Source organism: Mandrillus leucophaeus, unplaced genomic scaffold (assembly GCF_000951045.1).
Source record: "Mandrillus leucophaeus isolate KB7577 unplaced genomic scaffold, Mleu.le_1.0 Scaffold351, whole genome shotgun sequence".
NCBI classification, from domain to species: domain Eukaryota; kingdom Metazoa; phylum Chordata; class Mammalia; order Primates; family Cercopithecidae; genus Mandrillus; species Mandrillus leucophaeus.
The window spans coordinates 190,329-211,498 of NW_012103710.1; the positions used below are offsets into that span (position 1 = coordinate 190,329).

Genomic DNA, 21,170 nt, shown 5'->3' on the forward strand with positions numbered 1-21,170 from the left:
ATGACTATTTCAAGTTTGAGCTGTTTCCCAGAATATTTTCAAAAACCAATAACTCTAAAAAAACCTGGAACTTTTATAGGAATGCATTCCCTGCAGATGTGCATCATCACCTAATATGCAAGCGTTCCACATGCCTCAACAGCTCATGACATTCGAAATCAATGTATGAGTTTGATAATTAGTATGTCTTATCTAATTAAAAATAATTTTAATGTGCAAATTTTTTGTAACATCTTAACAGCACAAGAAATTAAAATATAAGTCAATAGCAAACAGAAATGATACAGAGAAACTGAAGCACATAGATGAATGATAAATATCCCAATAAAACTTGTTCCAGGCAGCGGGCTGCAGGAATACGTTGTGAACATAAGCGCAAAACAGGATGCAAAAGTGGGAAAAATGGGAAATAAGTGGAGTTAGGACAGACAAACACTAAGAAAGAGGAAGCAATTCCCTAAAAAGCAGAGAGGCTCCTCAGATGAAGGAGGGCAAAACGTCAACCACCACCTCAGCTCTGTTGTCTACTAATGCCCAAATTCAAGTTAATGGTAGGTAAAGGTTGGTTTTGCTCACACCGTTTTCTTAATTTGGCAAACTACCGTCAGATCCACACTAGCCTTAAGTTTCCAGCCAGCAGTCCTTGGGAAATTTTCTAGGAAGGAGGACAGCCGGGCCATCTAGTGACGCGCACGCGCAATCTCAGCGCTGCCCGCTCCGTGTCTTATCCCACCCTGGCCTGGAAGGAAGTGACGCGAGGCTGAGGGGCGGGTTGAGCTCTGTGCCGGAAGTGTCTCGCAAATAGTAAATAATCTCGGAAAGGCGAGAAAGGCGCTGTCTCCATCTTGTCTGTATCCGCTGCTCTTGTGACGTTGTGGAGATGGGGAGCGTCCTGGGGCTGTGCTCCATGGCGAGCTGGGTAAGGTGCTTTTTGCGGCCTCTGGGTGGTAGTGGGAGAGACTAAAGAGAAGGCGACCCGAGCCGGGGTTGGGTGAGCCCGGCGGGAATGTGGTGCCCCACCCAACAGGGAGTGCCCTCTCTGTCCCCGTTTTCTTCTCGTCTCCTCTCGTCACTCAGAGTTCGCTTCAGAGCTTTAGGTCTTGCGAAGAACTGATCACTGGCCGTAAGGTGTAGTGGCGATGGGAAGATGACCCAAATTGAGGAAGAGAAGTAGAATAGTACCCCTCCCCCACCCCTGCTTGGTGAGCGCTGTCTCCCATTCTTTCAGGCCCCTTTTCATGGGTTTGTTTGTATCTGCCTAAGCCATCTCTACAAAGGTCTTTGCTCCTTTCCTTCTGTGGGGTGCCCACTCTGTTGTCATCTCTTTCCCGGCGACCTCAGACTGCCGCACTGTCGTTCCTGGATTCATGTCGCCCTCTTTGTTCTGTGGCGCAGATTATGATTAAAAAGTGTTTGTCGTCATTTGGGACCGCCTGGCAGTAATGTTAATGTAATAATATTGTTTTTGAAACAAGTAGTCATAGCTCTGCCATGACTGTTTGAGGTGTCAATTTCAAATTTCAGCTTAAAATTGAAATTTCAGATGACACGCACATGTTTTGTGCCTAAAGACCAAATTGTCATTAGGCACAAGGCATGCGTGTGTCATCTGAAATTTCATGCTTAATTCGCTGTACATTACATTTTCATTAAAGGATTGTTAGAGTAAAACTATTTTCAGTATAGTGGCAAGACTTTGGTCCATGTGGCATAAATTTATTTCAGTTTATTTAAAATAATCTCTGCCCCCTCCAAAATAGTAGGCAAAACATTGGCAGTGCAGTTAATAAAAGATATTTGTAATTTTAGGCGAGGTATTTGGATTCAAATCACTTTTCTTTAGTCTGGAATTTCTTAATTCTGTTTCTAACAATTGCTTTTCTGACTTCCCAAATAATTCCGTTATATATACTCTTTTCAAAAAGGTTTTCATATGTCTTGAACTAAAAATGTTGAATTTTAATCAAATAATGATGTGGAGATTATTACTCCAGCCAGTTTGTTCTCTTGATTACATGATATTTCTTCTTGCACGGAAACCTGGAATATTTTCTCTCAAGATATTAGAGAGTTTAATTATTGACTTTCATACAAAGGCATATTTAGTGTAATAAACAGTTTTGAAAGCTGATATTTGATTATCATGTAAGATTGTTTTCATCGGTTTTTATTGGAAGATGTTACGCAGTTTAATTTGTAATGTCGTATCTTGCCCACTTATGAAGTAGGCATGCTGTAGTTTTTTTTGTATATAATAGAGATTTAAAAGATGAGATACATGTTTTCCGTTTTACAATATAGATCGCCACCTTTATTGATTAGAAGAATGTCCGTGATAAAATTGACACTACCTTTTAGTTTCTGTGTTAATAGCGAAGTAAATTAAAAAGGTAGCAGCAGTGAAGCAGTTTTTTAGAGACGGGGGTCTCAGTGTGTTGGCCGGGCTGAAGTGCAGGGGATAGTCGTAGTGAACTGCATCTTGGAACTCCTGGGCTCAAGTCTTAGTACCTCAGCCTCCCAGGTAGCTGGGACTACAGGCAGGTGCTACTGTGCCCGGTTTGGAATTTATTTTATTGTTTGCAGTTTCAGTAATCTTTTTCCCTTTTCTTCTTGTGCCTCTGTCTCTATTCATTGTTTGATTTTAGTGCAGGCCGATAGTCATTGAAGGGAACCATCTCTTCCACATTCTTAACAGTTAATGTGCTCATTTACTTAGAGGTTTTGATGAAATTAAAATTTATTCAACTTTTCCAAAGTAACATTCAGGGCCTGCCGCGGTGGCTCACGTCTGAAATCCCAGCACTTTAGGAGGATGAGGTGGATGGATCACTTGATGTCCGGAGTTGGAAACTAGTCTGGTCAATATGGTGAAACCCCATCTCTACTAAAAATACAAAAAAATTAGCTGGGCGTGGTGGCACATGCCTGTAGTCCCAGCTACTCGGGAGGCTGAGGCAGGAGAATTGCTTGCACCGAGAGACAGAGGTTGCAGTGAGCCGAGATCATGCCACTGCACTCTAGCCTGGGCAACAGAGCAAGACTCCGTCTCAGAAAACAAAACAAAACAAAACAAAAAAAACAAAAATTAGCCGGTTGTGATGGCGCACAACTGTAATCCCAGCTACTCGGGTGGCTGAGGCAGAGGAATCGCTTAAGCCCAGGAGGCACAGGCTGCAGTGAGCCAAGATGGCGCCACTTCTCTGCAGCCTGGGCGACAGAGTAAGACACTGTGTCCAAAACGAAACAAAACAAAAAACAGACCAAAAAAAAAAAAAAGTAAGATTCAGATCATTAAATTAGATCAGGTAAGCCAGAATTAAAAACAAACCAGCCTCATTCGTTGTTAGTACAAGTTTCTGCAGGCTTACTCAAATTTAGTAAGATTTTTCCTTATTTGTAAAATAATTGTAGAAAATGGCTAAACTAAAAAGAGATAAATTATGTGTAATAGCACTGAGCAGAAATTGGAGTGTTAAATTGTTCACTTTTTGTTTGCAGCTAAGAGGCCTAGAATTAGATTGATTATAATCCTTGGTTCATGGCAGTATAATTTTTTATTCATGCATAGTTGTTTCTTTTTTCGATTGGTAATTACTTCAAACATTATAAACATCATACCAACTAATCCTATAACTACAACATTACCAATCACTAATACCTACTTACATGCTTTTCCCCATCCCAGTCTCAACATTGATATTAGTGAGTAGACAGAATTGATTTTTTTTTTAATGACTGAACCTTATATACAATACCTATCAAGATATTTAATGTAGTTAAGTCGTTAAGAACTAGTGATTACTAAGTGCGTATTTTTTGCCAACCTCTCCTAAATTTTTGTTAATACAGTGACTTGTTTTATAGAAATAATTTATAGTTGCTATGAATGGTCAAGCAATGCAGAGTAGAAGTTAAATAAAAATGTCCCCTCAAAATCTTCCTTCTCTCACAATGCATGGGTGCATTGTGTATTTGTATACACGTGGGTGGATGAATAGACAAAAGTACATTCTTAGGAATGGCAACATTTTAGACATTTTTAAGCAAAGCATTGAAATTAATTTTTCTTGAATTTAACAAAAGAAAAAAAGTAATTCTTGAATGTTAACATTTGTCAGAAGAGTTTCCTAAAAAGATTCTTCTAAGGAGATGTTTCTATAGCAGTGATTCTCAGCTGGACACAGTTTGGCTCCCCAGTGGGCATTTGGCAATATCTGCAGACATTTTTCATTGTCACAACCTGGGGTGAGGGGTGCCACTAGCATCTAGTTAGTTGGTAGAGGACAGGGATGCTGCTAAATCTACAATGTATAGGATAGCCCCCAACAACAAATAATTATTCAGCCCAAAATATCAATAATACCATGGTTAAGAAAGCCTGTTTTAAGTTTAAGAAAAACATTGTATAAAACATTGAAGTTGGAGTAAATTTTTAAGGACATTTTAATTTTAGATTCACTTCTCTGAAAAGTGGAATAAATCAATATTCACCCATTCCCCTAGTTCCCAGGGTTAATTAATTGTATGATTTTCAAATTTTTTAATTCATAATTCTGTATGTACATATTTCTCTGTGTGCTTAAGAAAAATAGTACTACTCCCATTTCCACCCTTTGGAGACAGTATTTCTTTTGGTATTTATTGCCACATTTCTAATTAACATACATATAGTGTATTCTTGATTTTATTTGTTTGTTTTAGACACTGTCTTCTAACTATGGAAGATGAAGATTTAGCAATCATCCCTTGATTTCAACTGGCCCTCATCCCTACCCCCACCAAAATCACATACACTCATTGATGTCCCCATAGCTTTCCATAATACTGAATAATTAGGGTAAATGAACATTATTGTGACTATTTATATAAGTTTATATCTGTAAAGCTATAGTAAGCACTTAAATATTAGTTCTTTATTTGTGTAATGCTCTTCATAGGTCAGCCTTGTAACAAATATACAAAGACTTTTCCTTTCATGCACAAAATTTTGTGTTCATTGGTTTACTTTCTTTTCTTTTCTTTTTTTGACAGAATCTTGCTCCGTTGCCCAGGCTGGAGTGCAGTGGTGCAAACTCACTGCGACTTTGGCCTTCCGGGTTCAAGGGATTCGCTTGTCTTAGCCTCCTGAGTAGCTGGGATTACAGGCATATGCCACCACACCCAGCTAATTTTTGTATTTAGTAGAGATGGGATTTTGCCATATTGGCCAGGCTGGTCTCATAACTCCTGGCCTCAAGTGATCCACCTGCCTTGGCCTCCCAAAGTGCTGGGATTATAGGTGTGAACCACTGTGCCCAGCCTATTTTCAGTGTGTTTAAATTATTTGACCTCAGACTTTTCCCCAGCTGTACGCATCTCTCAGATACATGTCATGATTGATCGAACCTTGGAGGTTATCTCTCCCAGAATCATTTGACCTGCTCTAGTCTATAGTCACTGTTTTCATCCTGGATCTCACTTTATCCTCAAATGAGGATGTACATTTCCTCTCTCTTAGGTTGAAACCCTTTTTTTCTTCATTGCTTGTTTTCTTGTGGTTGACGACCATGTTTTGGTGTAGTGCTCCGTGACAGAAGCACATAGGAGGTACAGTTTGGTCATAGAATTCTATATTGGAAGTCATTTTCCCTCAGAATTTTGATGCTCCTTTGTAGACTTGCAGTGTTGTTGCTGGGTATTCTGAAGTCATTTTAGAAACTTTTTCTGTATGACCCCTCCATCCTTCTCTTCTCCACCAGTTAATTACATTTCTTGAGTTATTTAATTTTCTCACCTGTATTTTCTACATTGTTTTTCTGTTATTCAGATAATGTGCTTCCTGGACTGAAACTCGACATTTCTTCCTTTCTGCTTCCCATCTCATTGGCTTTTTGCACTGCTTTCTGAGAAATTTCCTTGATTGTTTTCAGAACTTCCATTGAATTTTGTTTTTTAGGTTTTTTTATTGACTGACTGGACTTCTGTTGAATTTTTAAACCTCTGCTATAGGGGCGGTGTGCTCACGCCTATAATCTTAGCACTTTGGGAGGCCAAGGTAGGCAGATCAGTTGAGCTCAGGAGTTGGCGACCAGCCTTGGCAACATGGCAAAACCCTGTCTCTACAAAAAATACAAAAAACTAGCCAGGCGTGGGGATGTGTGCTTGTGGTCCCAGCTACACCCAGCACATCTGTGATCCCAGCTTCTGTGGAGGCTGAGGTGGGGGGATCACCTAAACCCAGGGAGATTGAGGCTGCAGTGAGCTGTAATCATGTCACTGCACTTTAGTAAAGGCTGCACTCCAGCCTGGGCAACAGAGTGAGACTGTCTCAAAAAACAACAACAAAAACCTCTGCTATAACATTTTTAATTACCAGAGGTTTGTTTTGTTCTCTGTTTCACGAAGTCTTGCTTTGTCGCCCAGGATGGAGTGTAGTGGCGTGATCTTGGCTCACTGAAACCTCTACCTCCCAAATCCAAGCAATTCTTAAGCCTCAGCCTTCTGAGTAACTGGGACTACAGGCACGCACCACCATGCCTGGGTAATTTTTGTATTTTTAGTAGAGACTGTGTCACCATGTTGGCCAGGCTGGTCTTGAACTCCTGACCTCAAGTGATCTGTCAGGCTCAGCCTCCCAAAGTGCTGAGATTACAGATGTGAGCCACCATTCCTGGCCTCTGTTCCATTTTTATAGCATCCTGTGTTTGTTTCATGGAAGCAGTCTTTCTCCCTTTTTAAAAAAATCTTTATTTTTATCTTTACGATGTACGCTATACTATATAATTAATATACTTTGTAAGTATATTAGAAGTATTAGATTTTTTTATGCTTTTATGTTTGAATATAATTTCTTTTCAAGTTTCTCCTATCCACTCCACCCACTTTCATTGATCTTAGTGTTTTCCTCAGTATTCAGTGGTCAGTAGCTATTTGTTCATATTTAGGAGTGGGACACTCAAGAGCTTGGTGTAGGACTTGTCAGCTGTGACTACAGTGAAGTGATCTGGCTGAACCAGTTTATTGTGGAAGCCTGATGCAGATATTTATCTAGGGCTATTGATAGATCCAGGGTACACTTCCAGTCTCTAACCTGAGGAATATACTTGCATTGTGGAAGGCAAGTGAGGGAAAGAATGATGAAGTTCTTCACATTCAGTACATAAAATTTGATTTAATTTTATATTTTTAGTATGGAACCCCTTTTGTCAACTCTTCTTGGTGTTCCCCTGTCAAACCTCATGTTTTATCCTTTTCAGTTGGTTAGTGCAAGAAATGGAATGAAATCTGGGAGTCTTAACTACTCTTTGAAAAGACATTCAACCAATCATCTATTTTTACTCTACCCTTAGTACGGCTTACAGAGACTCCTGGTGCCACCAGTTCCTGAACTATTTGGGTATTCCGCCGAATGAATTGTGTTGCTTGTTAACTTTTTCCTTTGATAACTTAGAATTCAGCTTTCTCTGTTAAGGCTGTTAGTACCTTGTACTTTCTACTTTCCAGATTTGTTCTCCTAGTTCTTTTTGACTTTTATATTTTATTACTTATTTTTTAAAGAAAAAAAAAAAACCCAAACCTTTATTTTTTATTTGATTGGGATTTCTACAGGGAACATAGGTAAATTAATATATTCAGTCTGTCATCTTTAACCAGAAACACTTTGTACTATCATTTTTATGTCGCTATTATGTTGTACCATAGAAACGTTGACTGGGGACATTCTATGTTTTAATAAACCCTCCAGGTAATTCTGGTAGTTGTTACAGTTTGAGAACCAGTGCTCTAAACTTAAGTGGATGCAAAGCTCTCTACCAGTCCTTGGCTTACCATTGCTTTGCTCTAATTTTTTATTTTAATGTCATCTCCTAATTGACCACATTTTGTCATCAGTAGATTTTTCAAAAAGGATTTATGGGTGCCGGAATCTTTGGTTTTTGAAAGTGTCTGCTAAATTCTTGAGCGACATATAGTATACGAATTTCCTTCAGAACTTTGTAGTTATTTCTGTATTGTATTCTGTCTCATATCAGCCTGGTTTCCACACCCTCCCAAAACAACTCTGCACATGCATAGGTGATTTGTTTCTTCTGCCTGAGTAGCTGAAGAGTTTTTCTTTATTTTAGAAATTAAATAACCAGATAAGTCTGAGTTTAAATCTTTTATCACTTTTTTTCCTCTTCTCAAAAAGTAGTGTGCTCTTTTGATTTACAGATTATTTTTCCATCTAAGGAATTTTTCTTATATTAGATCTGTGAATATCCTTTAATTCATTTATTTAGGGTATTCTCTATTTTAAGAACTTTTTTTAGTTAAAGTATAATTTATATACAGTAGAATTTACTCTTTGTAATATACAGTTCCATGAGTTTTGACAAGTGCATCTAGTCATGTAACCGTTTTGGAACATTGATCATCCTAAAAAATTGCACTGTCCTGTCCTTGGCAACCCCTATTTTCTGTCTTTAGGATTTTGCCTTTCTAGAGTGTCATATTAATGGAATCCTACAATATATAGTTTTTGAGTCTGGCTTCTTATTACTTAGCACATAATTCATCTGAGTTTCATTCTCCATATGTTTTTATTGTTAGTATTGTTTTTGTTTGGATATACCACAATTTATCCATTCACCGTTTGAGGAGCCTTTCTAGGTTTTGATGATTACAAATAAAGTAGCTATAGGCATTCCCATAAAGGTTTTTTTTTGTGTGATTATAAGGTCTTATTTCACTTGAATAAATATCTGAGTGTGGATTTGCTTATTCATACAGTAAGTGCATGTTTGACTTAAAAATAAGAAACAAACTGGTTTCCAAAATGATTGTACCATTTTTCATTCTCACCACCAAAGTAAGAGAGTTCTAGTCACTCTGCATTCTTGTCAGTAGTTGGTATCAGTTTATTTCCTTTTAGCCGTTCTAATATGCATGTAGTAGTATCTCTGATTTTAATGTACGTTTCCCTAATAATGATATTGAGCACTTTTTCTTTGCTTATTTGCTGTCTATATGCCTTTGATTAAAGTATCTGTTTAAATATTTTGCCCATTTTTTAATTGAGTTGTATGTTTTCTTATTACTGAGTTTTTAGAGTTCCTTTTATATTCTGGATGCCGATGATTTATCACATACCTCACTTGCAAATATTTTCAAGTTTATGGCTTGCTTTTTCATTCTCAGCAGTGTGTTTTAAAGAGCAAAAGTTCTTAATTTTAATGAAGCCCAATTCATTTGTTTTTCTATTGTGAGTCCTTTTTTTTATATGGTATCCAGGAAATCTTAATTTTCGTATATGGTTTGATTATGGCTTAAGGTTAACTTTTTAAAAAATGTGTGAATATCCAGTTATTTCAGCACCATTTATTAAGAAGATTATCCTTTCCATAGTGAATTGCTTTGGTATCTTTGTCAAAAATCCTTTGATCATATTTGCATCAGTCTATTTCTGAACTTCATTGTGTTCTGCTTACTGTGTCCACCCTTTTCCCTGTATCACTCTAATTACTGTCACTTTAATGCTAGTCTTGAAATCAGGTAGTGTGTCTTTTAACTTTGCTCTTTTTTCAGACTTGTTTGAGCTATTCTAGTGTTTTTGCCTTTTCAGCTAGTTTATTTCTGTAAATCTGATATTGGCATTGTGATTGGAATTAGACTGAATCTATAGATAAGTTTGGAAAGACCTGATATCTTGAAAATAATTGTCTTCCAATCCATGAACTCTGTATATTTTGCCATTCATTTAGGTCTTTGATTTCTTTCACCAATGTTTTGTAGTTTTCATTATTTGAGATCTTTTCTATGTTTTGTTAGATTTATAACTATTTTCTTTTTGTTTTCAGTTGTTACTAATATGTAGAAACATGATTGATTTGTGTATATTGACTTTTTAATCATGTGACCTTGAAGAGTTAGTTGTAGTTGCATTTTTGTAGGTTCTTTGTGGGGTATTTTTGTTGTTGTTGTTTTTTGTTTGTTTGTTTTATTTTGTTATCATCCAGACTAAAGTGCAGTGGCACTATCATAGCTTACTATATCCTTGAACTCCTAGGCTCAAATGGTCGTCCTGCCTCAGCTTCCCAAATTGCTGGGATTACGGGTGTGAGCCATGGTTCATGGCCCTCTTTGGGATTTTCTATGTAGACAGTTGTGCTACATGTGAAGGGGGCAGTTTCGTGTCTTCCATTCCAATTTTTATGTGTTAGTTTTTTTCTTACCTCGTTGTATTGGCTGGGACCAATACAACTTGTTTGATATCTTACGGGGAAAGCATTCAGACTTCCATCATCAATTATGGATGAGAGCTATAGATATTTGTAAATGCCATTTATCAAATTAAGGATGTTATCTTCTGTTCCTTGTTGACAGTTTATATCATGAATCGGTATTTAATTTTGTCAAATGGTTTTTCTATATCTATTGAGATGACCATGTTTTTTCTTTAGTCTGTTTTTATGGTCGAGTTCGTTGGTTGATTTTTAAAAGTGGAACCAACCTTGCTTTTCCAGGCTAAACTCTACCTGGTCACAATATGTTACCCTTTTTATATACTTTCATATTGTTATTTTTGACTTGCTAAAATATCATTAAGAAGTTTTTGTTTATGTTTATGAGGGATATTTGTCTATTATTTTCTTATGATGTCTTTGGATTTAGTCTCAGTAATTCTGGCCCATTTTTTTAAATAAGAAGAATGTATCTATTTACTGTTTCTTTTCTTCTTTTGTATGCAAATCCAAATTTCTGTCTGGTATAATTTTCTTTCTTGGAGGATTTCCTTCAACATCTCTGGCAGTTTAAGTCTGCTTGTTTGGATTATTTTGTCTTTTCTATTCCTCAAAATGGTCTTTATTTCGCCTTAATTTTTGGAAGATACTTTCACTGAGTACAAAATTCTGTTTATATATTTTTTCTTTCAGTACTAATTTTAGGCTTGAACCGTTTCTTACTAGAAGTGTGATTTATTTCTTTGTTCCTCAGTTTATAATGTACATTTTATTTTTCTACCTACTTTTAAGATTTTTCTGATTATTACTTTTTTAAAGTAATTTGATTATGATGTGACTTGGTGTGGTTTTCATGTTTATTTTGCTAGGGCTTTGTTGAGTTTCCTGGATCTGTGAATTAGTAGTTTTCATAAAATTGGAAAAATTTTGGCAGTTACTTCCTCAAAAGCACCCTTGTATCTGTTCTCTCCAGTTCACTTCTCTCCAATTGAAGTTCATCTCTAATTTCACTTATATTAGGCTATTTAAAGTTGTCTCACGACATTTCCGATCTTCTTATTTTTATTTCTTTTTCATTTTGGATCATTTAGTTTCTTATGTCTTTAGGTTCATTATTAATCTTTTCTTCTGTCTTGTCGATATTTAGGGGGCTTATTTTGTCATCTGGAGAAGTACAATGTGGGTCTTAATTTTAAATTATCTTGCATGTCTGTCTGTAACATGATCAAGTTTTCCTCTACCTCCTTGAGCATGTGAAATAATACACTTACAATAATACTACAGTGCCCTATTTATAAATGATCTCAGTTATCTGTATCATTTCCAGGTTGATATTGACTGATTGATCCTCATTATAGGTTGTATTTTTCTGTTTTTTGCCTGCCTGCTAATTTTTTGTTAGCTGTCCAGTGTAAATTTTTCCTTGATCAGTGCTGGATATACTTTTATTAAAAAATAAATATATATTATTGGGCTTTTATCTTTGACTTGGGTGATTTTACTTAGAGACAGTGTGATCTTTTTATTTGCCTTTAGGTTTCGTTAAGTGCAACTAGTGCAGCCTTCAGTTTGATGGCTGATTTTTCTCCAGTATTAATTGCCTTCTGATATCTCTACCCAATGCCTCATGGATTACAAAGTTTTTCACCTCTGGGTGGTAAAATTCCCAGACCCTCCCTGCAGTGGACGTTCTCCCCAGGCAGAAATAAGGGCCGGTCAAGGTGGGCCACGCCTGCAATCCCAGCACTTTGGGAGGCCAAGGTAGGCGATCACCTGAGGTCAGAAGTTTGAGACCAGCCTGGCCAACATGGTGAAACCCCGTCTCTACTAAAAATACAAAAATTAGCTGGGTGTGGTGGTGTACGCCTGCAATCCCAGCTACTCAGGAGGCTGAGTCAGGAGAATCCCATGAACCCGGGGTGGGGGCGGGGAAGGTTGCAGTGACCGGAGATCGCACTACTGCACTCCAGCCTAGGCGACAGAAGGAGACTCTGTCAATCGATCAATTGGTAAAATAAGGGCCAGTCATAGGGCTCACATTGTCTCCTCTTAGAAATTACTGCTTGATATTGCGCGTTGTTCATTGTCTGAAAAACTTGTTTTTTCCATTGTTTAAGTCAAGAGGATGAGTCTGGTCATGGTTTCTCCATCTTGACCTGAATTTATAGTGATTATCCCAAGCCTTTTTTCATCAGTAATTTTATTTTTACCTATGTCTGTTTTGTTTCTTGATAGTTATTAGTTAAGTCTGTTTTTCCCCTTCTCATTTCTTTAGCCCTTTGATTCCCAGTTTCCATTGTGTTCTGTTCTTATTTCATTTTTAAGGTCTCCTTTTTTTAAAAAAAATATATTTTTGTTATTTTTTTATAGCTCAAATGAAATACTGGTAGAGAATTTCCTTACTGGATTATATTTATTTCAGACTGAATTCTTCATATGCCTTATATTTTCTTCATTCCTTTTTCTGAGGGGAGATGTTTATGTTTAATTTTTGCTAAAGTACATTTACATAGTTGCCATGACATTTATTTCTGTCTTGTGGACGTTTAATATAAAGCAGCTTTATTCTTACCTTATATTGGTTGGTGTAGTTCTCTAGCTTCTACAACTTCCCTTACTGTGGTATCTAAGACTGTTTTCCCCTAGAGTTGTAATTCTAGGCCTGGAAGATCTGGTTCATCCACCTTCTAGAATTCTGACATCTCAGCCCAGGTTATGGTATTATGAGAATATTTACTCTGTGGCTTTCCTAGATACTGGTAAATACTCTGTACCAGTGTTCCTCTCTCCTGGACAGGAAGATATTCTGTTCCCTTGGGAGCATGCTGCTAGTTTAGTGTGGTGGTCTCTGTTCCCTTGGGAGCATGCTGCTAGTTTAGTGTGGTGGTCACTGGAGAAAGTTAGCTAGCCCCAGTTGTATTATTATCCTTTTTGGCTCACTCTAGTTGTAGTTTTCATTATTATCACTATCACCAGGTCAAAAGAAGGAAAACATATCAATTCACTTTTTTTTTCCTACCTGGATGTATTTGAGAATCCTCAGAATTTTGTGTATTCTTCAGTCTAGTATCTGGGGGCTAAAGGGCAGGGGCTGGAGGTGGTGGGTTTAGCAGCTGTGCTACTCATGTATATTCCATTTCTTTTCTTATTTAAACTTTGGTTACTACTGATGATTTTTTCCCCCTTTTTGTTTTAGCTGATTTGTTCATTTTACCTGTCATAGAGTCCAAGGGCTTTTTTGTCTTTACTCCTTCTTAGAAGTTGCTAAGTTTTGTGGTATATAGATAATTTATATGAACCAAATACCTTATGTCCCTTGATGTAATTACTTTTAGTCTTTTTTCTTTTTTGGATAGAATGTCAATTTTCATTGTATCATTTTAAGATCTACTGATTTACTGGCTTTTAATAATATTTTTAATAATATTCTTTTTCCCAGATACCATGTTTGTGTGGAAGTGCCCCATGTTTGCTATGCCGATGCTGTCCTAGTGGAAACAACTCCACTGTAACTAGACTGATCTATGCACTTTTCTTACTTGTTGGAGTATGTGTAGCTTGTGTAATGTTGATACCAGGAATGGAAGAACAACTGAATAAGGTTAGTCTCATTTCTTATTTATTGATTAACTGAGGCTATAGGGTATATATGTATATGAATAAAACTGATTCAGGGATATTGTAAACAGAATAATATAGAATATGACAGTATGTAATCCTAGTTGTAGTTCATAATCTTTTAGGAAAAACAAAGATAATATACATTAGCTTGTTAAGTTCTTTGATGGTGGTACAGGAAATGTACTGTGGTAATACACAGAAGTATAATTTTAATCAGGTGTCAGAATCTCAGTGGGTCATGGAAAAAAGGATATTCTAAGAATGGTTAGAACTTTCATATACAGCGATTGAAAATTAGAAAGCATAATGAGTATAAAAGAGCTTTTTGAGCAAAGTATCTGTACTTTAGGAAGATTAATCTTACAATTAATAAAGTATAAAAGTCAAGCAGTTAAATATGGAGGCTGTTGCAGTGGTATAATCAAGAAGAGAATAGAGGACCTGAAGTAAGATTTTCTGGATGTAAAATTGACTGAACCTGGCATTGAAATATTGGCAGTGATGGAATCATAAATAACAACCAGGTTCTGATCCTAGAAAACTGGGAGAAAAGTGTTGCTATTAACCCAGAAAGAAAAATTTTTAGAGAGAGTCAGGTTGTGGAAGGAGATGGGGAACATGTAATAAATTTAGCTTCTAACATGTTGACTTGGTGGTATTGTATCATGTACATGTGTACATTTATATATATATATATGTCTTAGTTCAGGCTGCTATAACAAGAATATCATAGGCTGGGTGGCTTAAGACAACAAAAATTTATTTATCAGTTTTGGAGGCTGAAAGTCCGAGATCAAGGGGCCACTATGGTCAAGTTCTGGTGAGGGTCTTATTCCTGGTTTACACATGGTCATCTTACATTGTTGAGAGAAAGCAGCAGCTCTCTTCTATGTGTTTTTATAAGGGCATTAATCCCATCCTGAGGGCTCTACCCTCATGATTTAATTACCACCTAAAGACCCCATCTCCCACTATCCTCCCATTGAGGGTTAGGCTTTTAGCATTTAATTTTGGGTAGACACAAACATGAAGTCCATAATAATATACAGCAGCAAGTAGAAAACATGAAGGAATTTAAAAGAAATCACAGCTAGAGACTGCCTTGAGGATAGAAATTGAATGTTGAAACCATGGCATCATATGCTGAAGATCATTCAGAGTGAGCAGAGCTAGAACTTTGCCAAAATCTCTTACTTAAGGGAGTTAGTGGAGAAAGGAAAAACTGGGAGGGAAGGGATAACAGAAAAAAAAAAAAAGTACAGGTTCTAGGAAGAAAGTTTTAAGAATGACAGGGATAGTGTCTATATAAAAATGGGATTAAGGAATGTGATTAAGCAGTAGCCTTTGGATTTGAAAACTAGTACATGACTAGTGTGCTGAAAAAGCAGTTCTTTTTAGAGTGCTGGGACTGGAAGGAGTGGGAGGAAATAATTTATTCTTACATATATGAATAATAGATGTATTAATAGTTTTGAACAGTAGTCTCAGAAATAGCACTTACACTACCAAAACAAGTATATCATGCTATTCAAGTAGAATACAAGTTTTTAAAATGTAGGATAAATCTGTAACTCAAAATAACCATCCAGCATAGAGTTGGTATTATAGTTTATGATTTGCTCAGATGGGGATTTAACTCTTTTTTCCCCACTGGATGTGATTAAAATGTATCAGACTCATCTTGAGTACATATTCATCATAAATTGTAAAGCAAATTCCAGTTTTCTAAACGTTTACTTAAACTATTTGATTACATGTAATTTTTACTTTTACTTAATGAAAAAATGATGGATCAAACCCTTTTGTTTTTCTAGATTCCTGGATTTTGTGAGAATGAGAAAGGTGTTGTCCCTTGTAATATTTTGGTTGGCTATAAAGCTGTATATCGTTTGTGCTTTGGTTTGGCTATGTTCTATCTTCTTCTCTCTTTACTAATGATCAAAGTGAAGAGTAGCAGTGATCCTAGAGCTGCAGTGCACAATGGGTAAGTTTTCAAATAAGCTTCAATATAAAAGCCTGGGTAGCTTCTCATTGGTAATTGCCAGTTTATCTAAGGAAACCTTAAGGTAAAATAAACTTATACAATTTGCAGAATTACTTTATTCGTGAATGACAGGGTGAGAAAATCTTGTTTTTACTGGAGAATGTCAGACTTTGGATATTAAATAATAGCTATAATAACCTCTGATCCACAGTGTTTTATATTTTCATCCTAAAAAAGAGACTGTGTTACATTTGTGACTACTAAGGGAATAGCTATTTCTCCTCCTCCTCTTAACTTTTGGTGGACCAGTCCACTTGCATGGAACTCTCAGTTTCCTAGACCCAGAGAGCAGATTTTTCTAGGTTGGTTGTATTAGACAACCCAGAAAGAAACTTCAGGGTTTATTTATCATCTTCCTTCATATAGAGCACTACCTCTGGTACCCTTATTTGACTGTTTTAATATCTGCTGTTGCTTATCTAGTAACATGTGCTACCAAAGACAAAAGGAATAAACAAGTACAATATAAATGTTAATGAGAAAATATGTGACGGGTTGATTATCTTTTATTGTGTTCCTTTAGTCATTGATTATTTTGTTAAATTATTAGAGTTTTAGATGGAGGCATTTATCATGTGTTTATAAAAACTATTCATTTACACAGTTCACCTTATACTTTATTATCCCACTTATGTGAATAAGCCTGTGAAATGGAACTAACATTCTCGTTTTTTCATAATGAATTAGTGAGAAATACATCTTTCTCAAAATGGTCTTAAAAGAAGTTTATATAATTGTTGTCTTTTCTGATAATCAAGTGTATAAGGTTTCTCTAGAGGGACAGAACTAATAGGATAGATAGATATATATACAAAGTGGAGTTTATTAAGTATTAATTTACATGATCTCAAGGTCCCACAATAGGCCGTCTGCAAGCTGAGGAGCAAGGAGAGCCAGTCTGAGTCCCAAAACTGAAGAACTTGGAGCCTGATGTTCAAAGACAGGGAGCATCCAGCATGGGAGAAAGATGTAGGCTGGGAGGCTAGGCCAGTCTAGTCCTCACTTTTTTTTTGCCTGCTTTATATTCTAGCCCTGCTGGCAGCTGATTAGATGGTGCCCACCCAGATTAAGGGTGGGTCTGCCTTCCCCAGCCCACTGACTCAAATGTTAATCTCCTTTGGCAACACCCTCACAGACACATCCAGCATCAGTACTTTGCATCCTTCAATCCAATAAAGTTGACACTCAGTATTAACCATCACAAGTCATTACTTTGCATCCTTGAATTCAAGTTGACACTCAATATTAACTATCAGAAGTCTACCCATCGTCAACTTGAACCCGAATACACCTCCTGAGACCATACATAATCTGCAAATAAAGACAAAAATAAGGTCATACAACTAACCTTACAACTGAAAACACACCAGTCCCCAACCCAAATACTATTACATAGAGTTAACAATACTTAAATGCTGATGTGAAGTCAGTAAATCTTATGTCACATGATAAAGGAGAAAGGAAATGAAAATATTTTCTTAGTACGAGTATATGCATGCATGAACATGTTTTTGACAAAACGAGGAAGTACTCATGACAGTTACAGCCCTCATTTCTGCAGCTGGACATGTGGTCGTAGCTGGTATTGATGATTGCCTTCTGCTACCCATTCTTTATTCTCTTTGCCTTCAGCAAGCAACTCAGCAGGTGTTTTTTTCCTGGTGGAGTGACCCAGTGATCTCCATAAACGCCTGCTTTAACTGGGGGACCACAATGATGTTTTGGGTACCCTGGAATCAATGTCAACTCAGAACCAGTGTCCAGTAGTCCCTGAAATGTCTTATCATTTCCCTGTCTTTTCCAGCCATTTGCTCTGATGCTTCCTCTAGCGCGGTCTGGGCTTTAATCCATTCCTTTCACATTTTGACTTGCCTTTCTTATCAGATTTTTTTTTTTTTTTGCTTTGTTCTTTCCAATGGGAAAGATCTATAATATAAGCTTGGGTTCATGGTAATGATTAATTTCACTCTCTCTCCAAACTAAGTTATCTAAATATGATGATTACCTTGTTTTGTAGTTACAAATATGGCTACACTCCAGATCATCATAATATCCTCAGAAAGAAGTAGACCATTCACATAAAGAGTAGCTGTTAAGATGCAGTTTAATGATTTCATATATGAAATTATTTGATGAATGAATGTTTATTAATAAAAATTATGTTTCTTTTTGTTTTAGATTTTGGTTCTTTAAATTTGCTGCAGCAATTGCAATTATTATTGGGGCATTCTTCATTCCAGAAGGAACTTTTACAACCGGTAAGAAATCCTTTTTAAGTTGTTTGACGTTGATATTTTATAAAGGAATCTGAAATAATTGTTACCTGGAACTATAACTCTAATTGTTCATCTTTTTGGGGGTGTGTGTGTGTGTGTGTGTGTGTGTGTTTTCCCAGTTGGCAAAATCAAGATGTTCATATAAAATTTTATTTTCCTTTTTGTGTACTGTGATTTTTAAAGGAATTGATAAAAATCGAACTAACCAATCACTTATATATGCTTTTTTTTCCCTTTCAGTGTGGTTTTATGTAGGCATGGCAGGTGCCTTTTGTTTCATCCTCATACAGTTAGTCTTACTTATTGATTTTGCACATTCATGGAATGAATCATGGGTTGAAAAAATGGAAGAAGGGAACTCGAGATGTTGGTATGCAGGTAAGCTTTTGTCACAAAACAACTTCAGTATAGTTGAACTTTGAAGTCAAGAATAGATATGTAGACCAGGTAAATCACTTAGGATTTTTATGGTCTAATTTCCTACGAAGAGGTTTTTAATTTAAACTCAAAATATCACATTGTATCAGCAACTTGGTGATTAGATCTTTTAGCAGGTTAACTGGGAACATAACCCAAGAACCGGGAAAGAATCCAAAAGAACCTGAATACAAAGCATGTGCACTTTATAGTCTAATTTTCTAGCCTACAATGGGTTAAAGGTAAAATATTAAAGGGAAGAGGATTGCTAGGAATAGATAAACACACAGTGATACAATTCATAAACAGCAGCAAATAAAAATATAAAAAGCAACTTGGACGTTTTATATAAGTACAAAGGATACTTTTATGTGCATCAATAACAACTAAAGGAATTCCCATAGTGATGTAATTAATGGTTATTTTTAATGATGAGGTCGAGTTCTTTGGGGTTATACTTGAAAACAGATATCACAATTCAGATGCTTACAGGACCAAACCAGGTAACAAAAATGAGGGAACAGGAAGACAAAGTTTAAGTGCATAAGCTTTGTCCAAATAGTAGGGACTACAATGAGTTCAAGAGTATGAATGCCCCATCTAAAGTGCACTGCTACTGCTCAGCTCCATTTATTAGTTGCCTTGTGGGAATGTGAACTCAGTATTGCTTGATTTTTCTGATGTTTTTCAAAAGAAGTCATAAATCTGGATTTTCATTCTAAATGACCTGAGTTTCAGCTAAAAAAAATTTTAAATTGGAGTGCAAACCAAATCCGTTTCTGCTGGCCTAATATTCTTCTCACACAACTAATTTGTGGTGGTTGATCTCAGTGGTTCAAGTTAAAATAATTTGGTGCTCCAAGAAACAAGCTTTAGTCATTTGGAAATTTCACTTACATTGAATACCTTGTTCTCTAAATGCAAAATCTAATGCAAGGGTTTCTGTCTCTTTTGTTCCCTGCTGTATCCCCAGGGCCTGGAACGCAGGCATTCAATAAATATTTGTTGGATGGATCCCCTGTCAGTGAGGCAAATCTACATAAATACTTGTATATTAAGCACATATTAGCATAAAGGCTAAACAACTTGTGTATGGTGAAATTTACATAGAAAAAGCATAGGTTGACTTATTAAATAATAATGACTTACCTTTGCATAATATGTATCTTTTAAGATTTTAGTTCATGAGGAAAAGCATCATTGTTATGAGGGCTTAACATTAAGAATGAAAATAATTTTCTTAATGCCCTTGTTTACAACTGAGTGATTCTTTAAGAATCTTAAGTAATATTCCTCTTATAGTTATTTTTCTTTATTTTGAAAATAATGGCTAACATGTAAACATAGTTTATAAACTCTAATATAGATATTACTAATAAATCATATTAGTTTCTTACTAACTTGCCATCCTTGCAAATGTGTAATAGTGAGATATGTGTAAAAACTAGAATTCTTAAGCAATAAAGGTCAGAATTAATTTTCTTTCCTGCTTTTATAAGCCTTTATAATGCTGACAATGTTAGTTGCTTAAAATACATTTTTTGACAAAATGACAGATTGTTTCTAAAACAGGTCCCATTTCTAATTGCTAATATTTCTGATAAAAAGCTAATTATCCAATTATATTTCTTTCACAGCCTTGTTATCAGCTACAGCTCTGAATTATCTGCTGTCTTTAGTTGCTATCGTCCTGTTCTTTGTCTACTACACTCATCCAGCCAGTTGTTCAGAAAACAAGGCGTTCATCAGTGTCAACATGCTCCTCTGCGTTGGTGCTTCTGTAATGTCTATACTGCCAAAAATCCAAGTATGCCCTTTAAAGCATTAGCTTTTATGAAGCTTGTACCTTTTTAAGTTTTCAAAAATCTAGAATGATGTCTAGAATATTTACCTGTGTTGCTTAATATATACATGTATGTATTATTATTTTTTTTTGGTAGGAATCACAACCAAGATCTGGTTTATTACAGTCTTCAGTGATTACAGTCTACACAATGTATTTGACATGGTCGGCTATGACCAATGAACCAGGTGTGTTTTGTTTATATTATGTGTTTCTAAAGGTTCTGCAGTTGTTGTTGTTGTTTTTCCAGAAATTGTCTTTTGGTGAGATTAAATTACTTAAAAATTAGGCTCCCAGAGGAATAAAGTATAAAAAGTTTTCATCTTTGATGTATTACTATTTCTTCCCTTAGTTTCTTCCATCACTAACAAAATTATAAGAAGGTTACATGTATACCTAAGAGAAATTGTGAGTTCATTTTCAGAGCACCACAATACAACAAACATCACAGTAAAGCAAGTCAAGAATTTTTTGGTTTCCCAATGCATATAAAACTTTTGTTATTTTACACTGTAGTTTGTTAAGTGTGCCATAGCATTATATCTAGAAAAACAATGTACATTCCTTAATTTGAAAGTACTTTATTTCCCAAAAATGCTGACAGTCATCTGAGCCTTCATCGAGTTGTAATCTTTTTGCTGGTAGGAGGTCTTGCCTCAGTGTTGATGGCTGCTGACCGAACAGGGTGTTGGTTGCTGCAGGTTGGGGTGGCTGTTTTTGTATCTTTAAACTAAGACAACAATGAAGTTTGCCCATTGATGGACTTTTCC

At 36.2% G+C, this 21,170-nt stretch overlaps 1 protein-coding gene across 1 annotated transcript in view; it reads left to right on the top strand.

The window, feature by feature from the left end:
- The first annotated feature begins 713 nt into the window (after positions 1–713).
- The window catches only part of SERINC1 (serine incorporator 1), a 28,026-nt gene continuing 7,569 nt past the window's right edge, over positions 714–21,170 (top strand). The window contains exons 1-7 of the mRNA XM_011989381.1: positions 714–919; positions 13,639–13,800; positions 15,635–15,804; positions 18,043–18,122; positions 18,381–18,518; positions 20,195–20,364; positions 20,498–20,588. Of these exons, the coding sequence (XP_011844771.1) occupies positions 881–919; positions 13,639–13,800; positions 15,635–15,804; positions 18,043–18,122; positions 18,381–18,518; positions 20,195–20,364; positions 20,498–20,588 (850 nt within the window). The 5' untranslated portion in view covers positions 714–880. The remainder of the gene's footprint in view (positions 920–13,638; positions 13,801–15,634; positions 15,805–18,042; positions 18,123–18,380; positions 18,519–20,194; positions 20,365–20,497; positions 20,589–21,170) is intronic.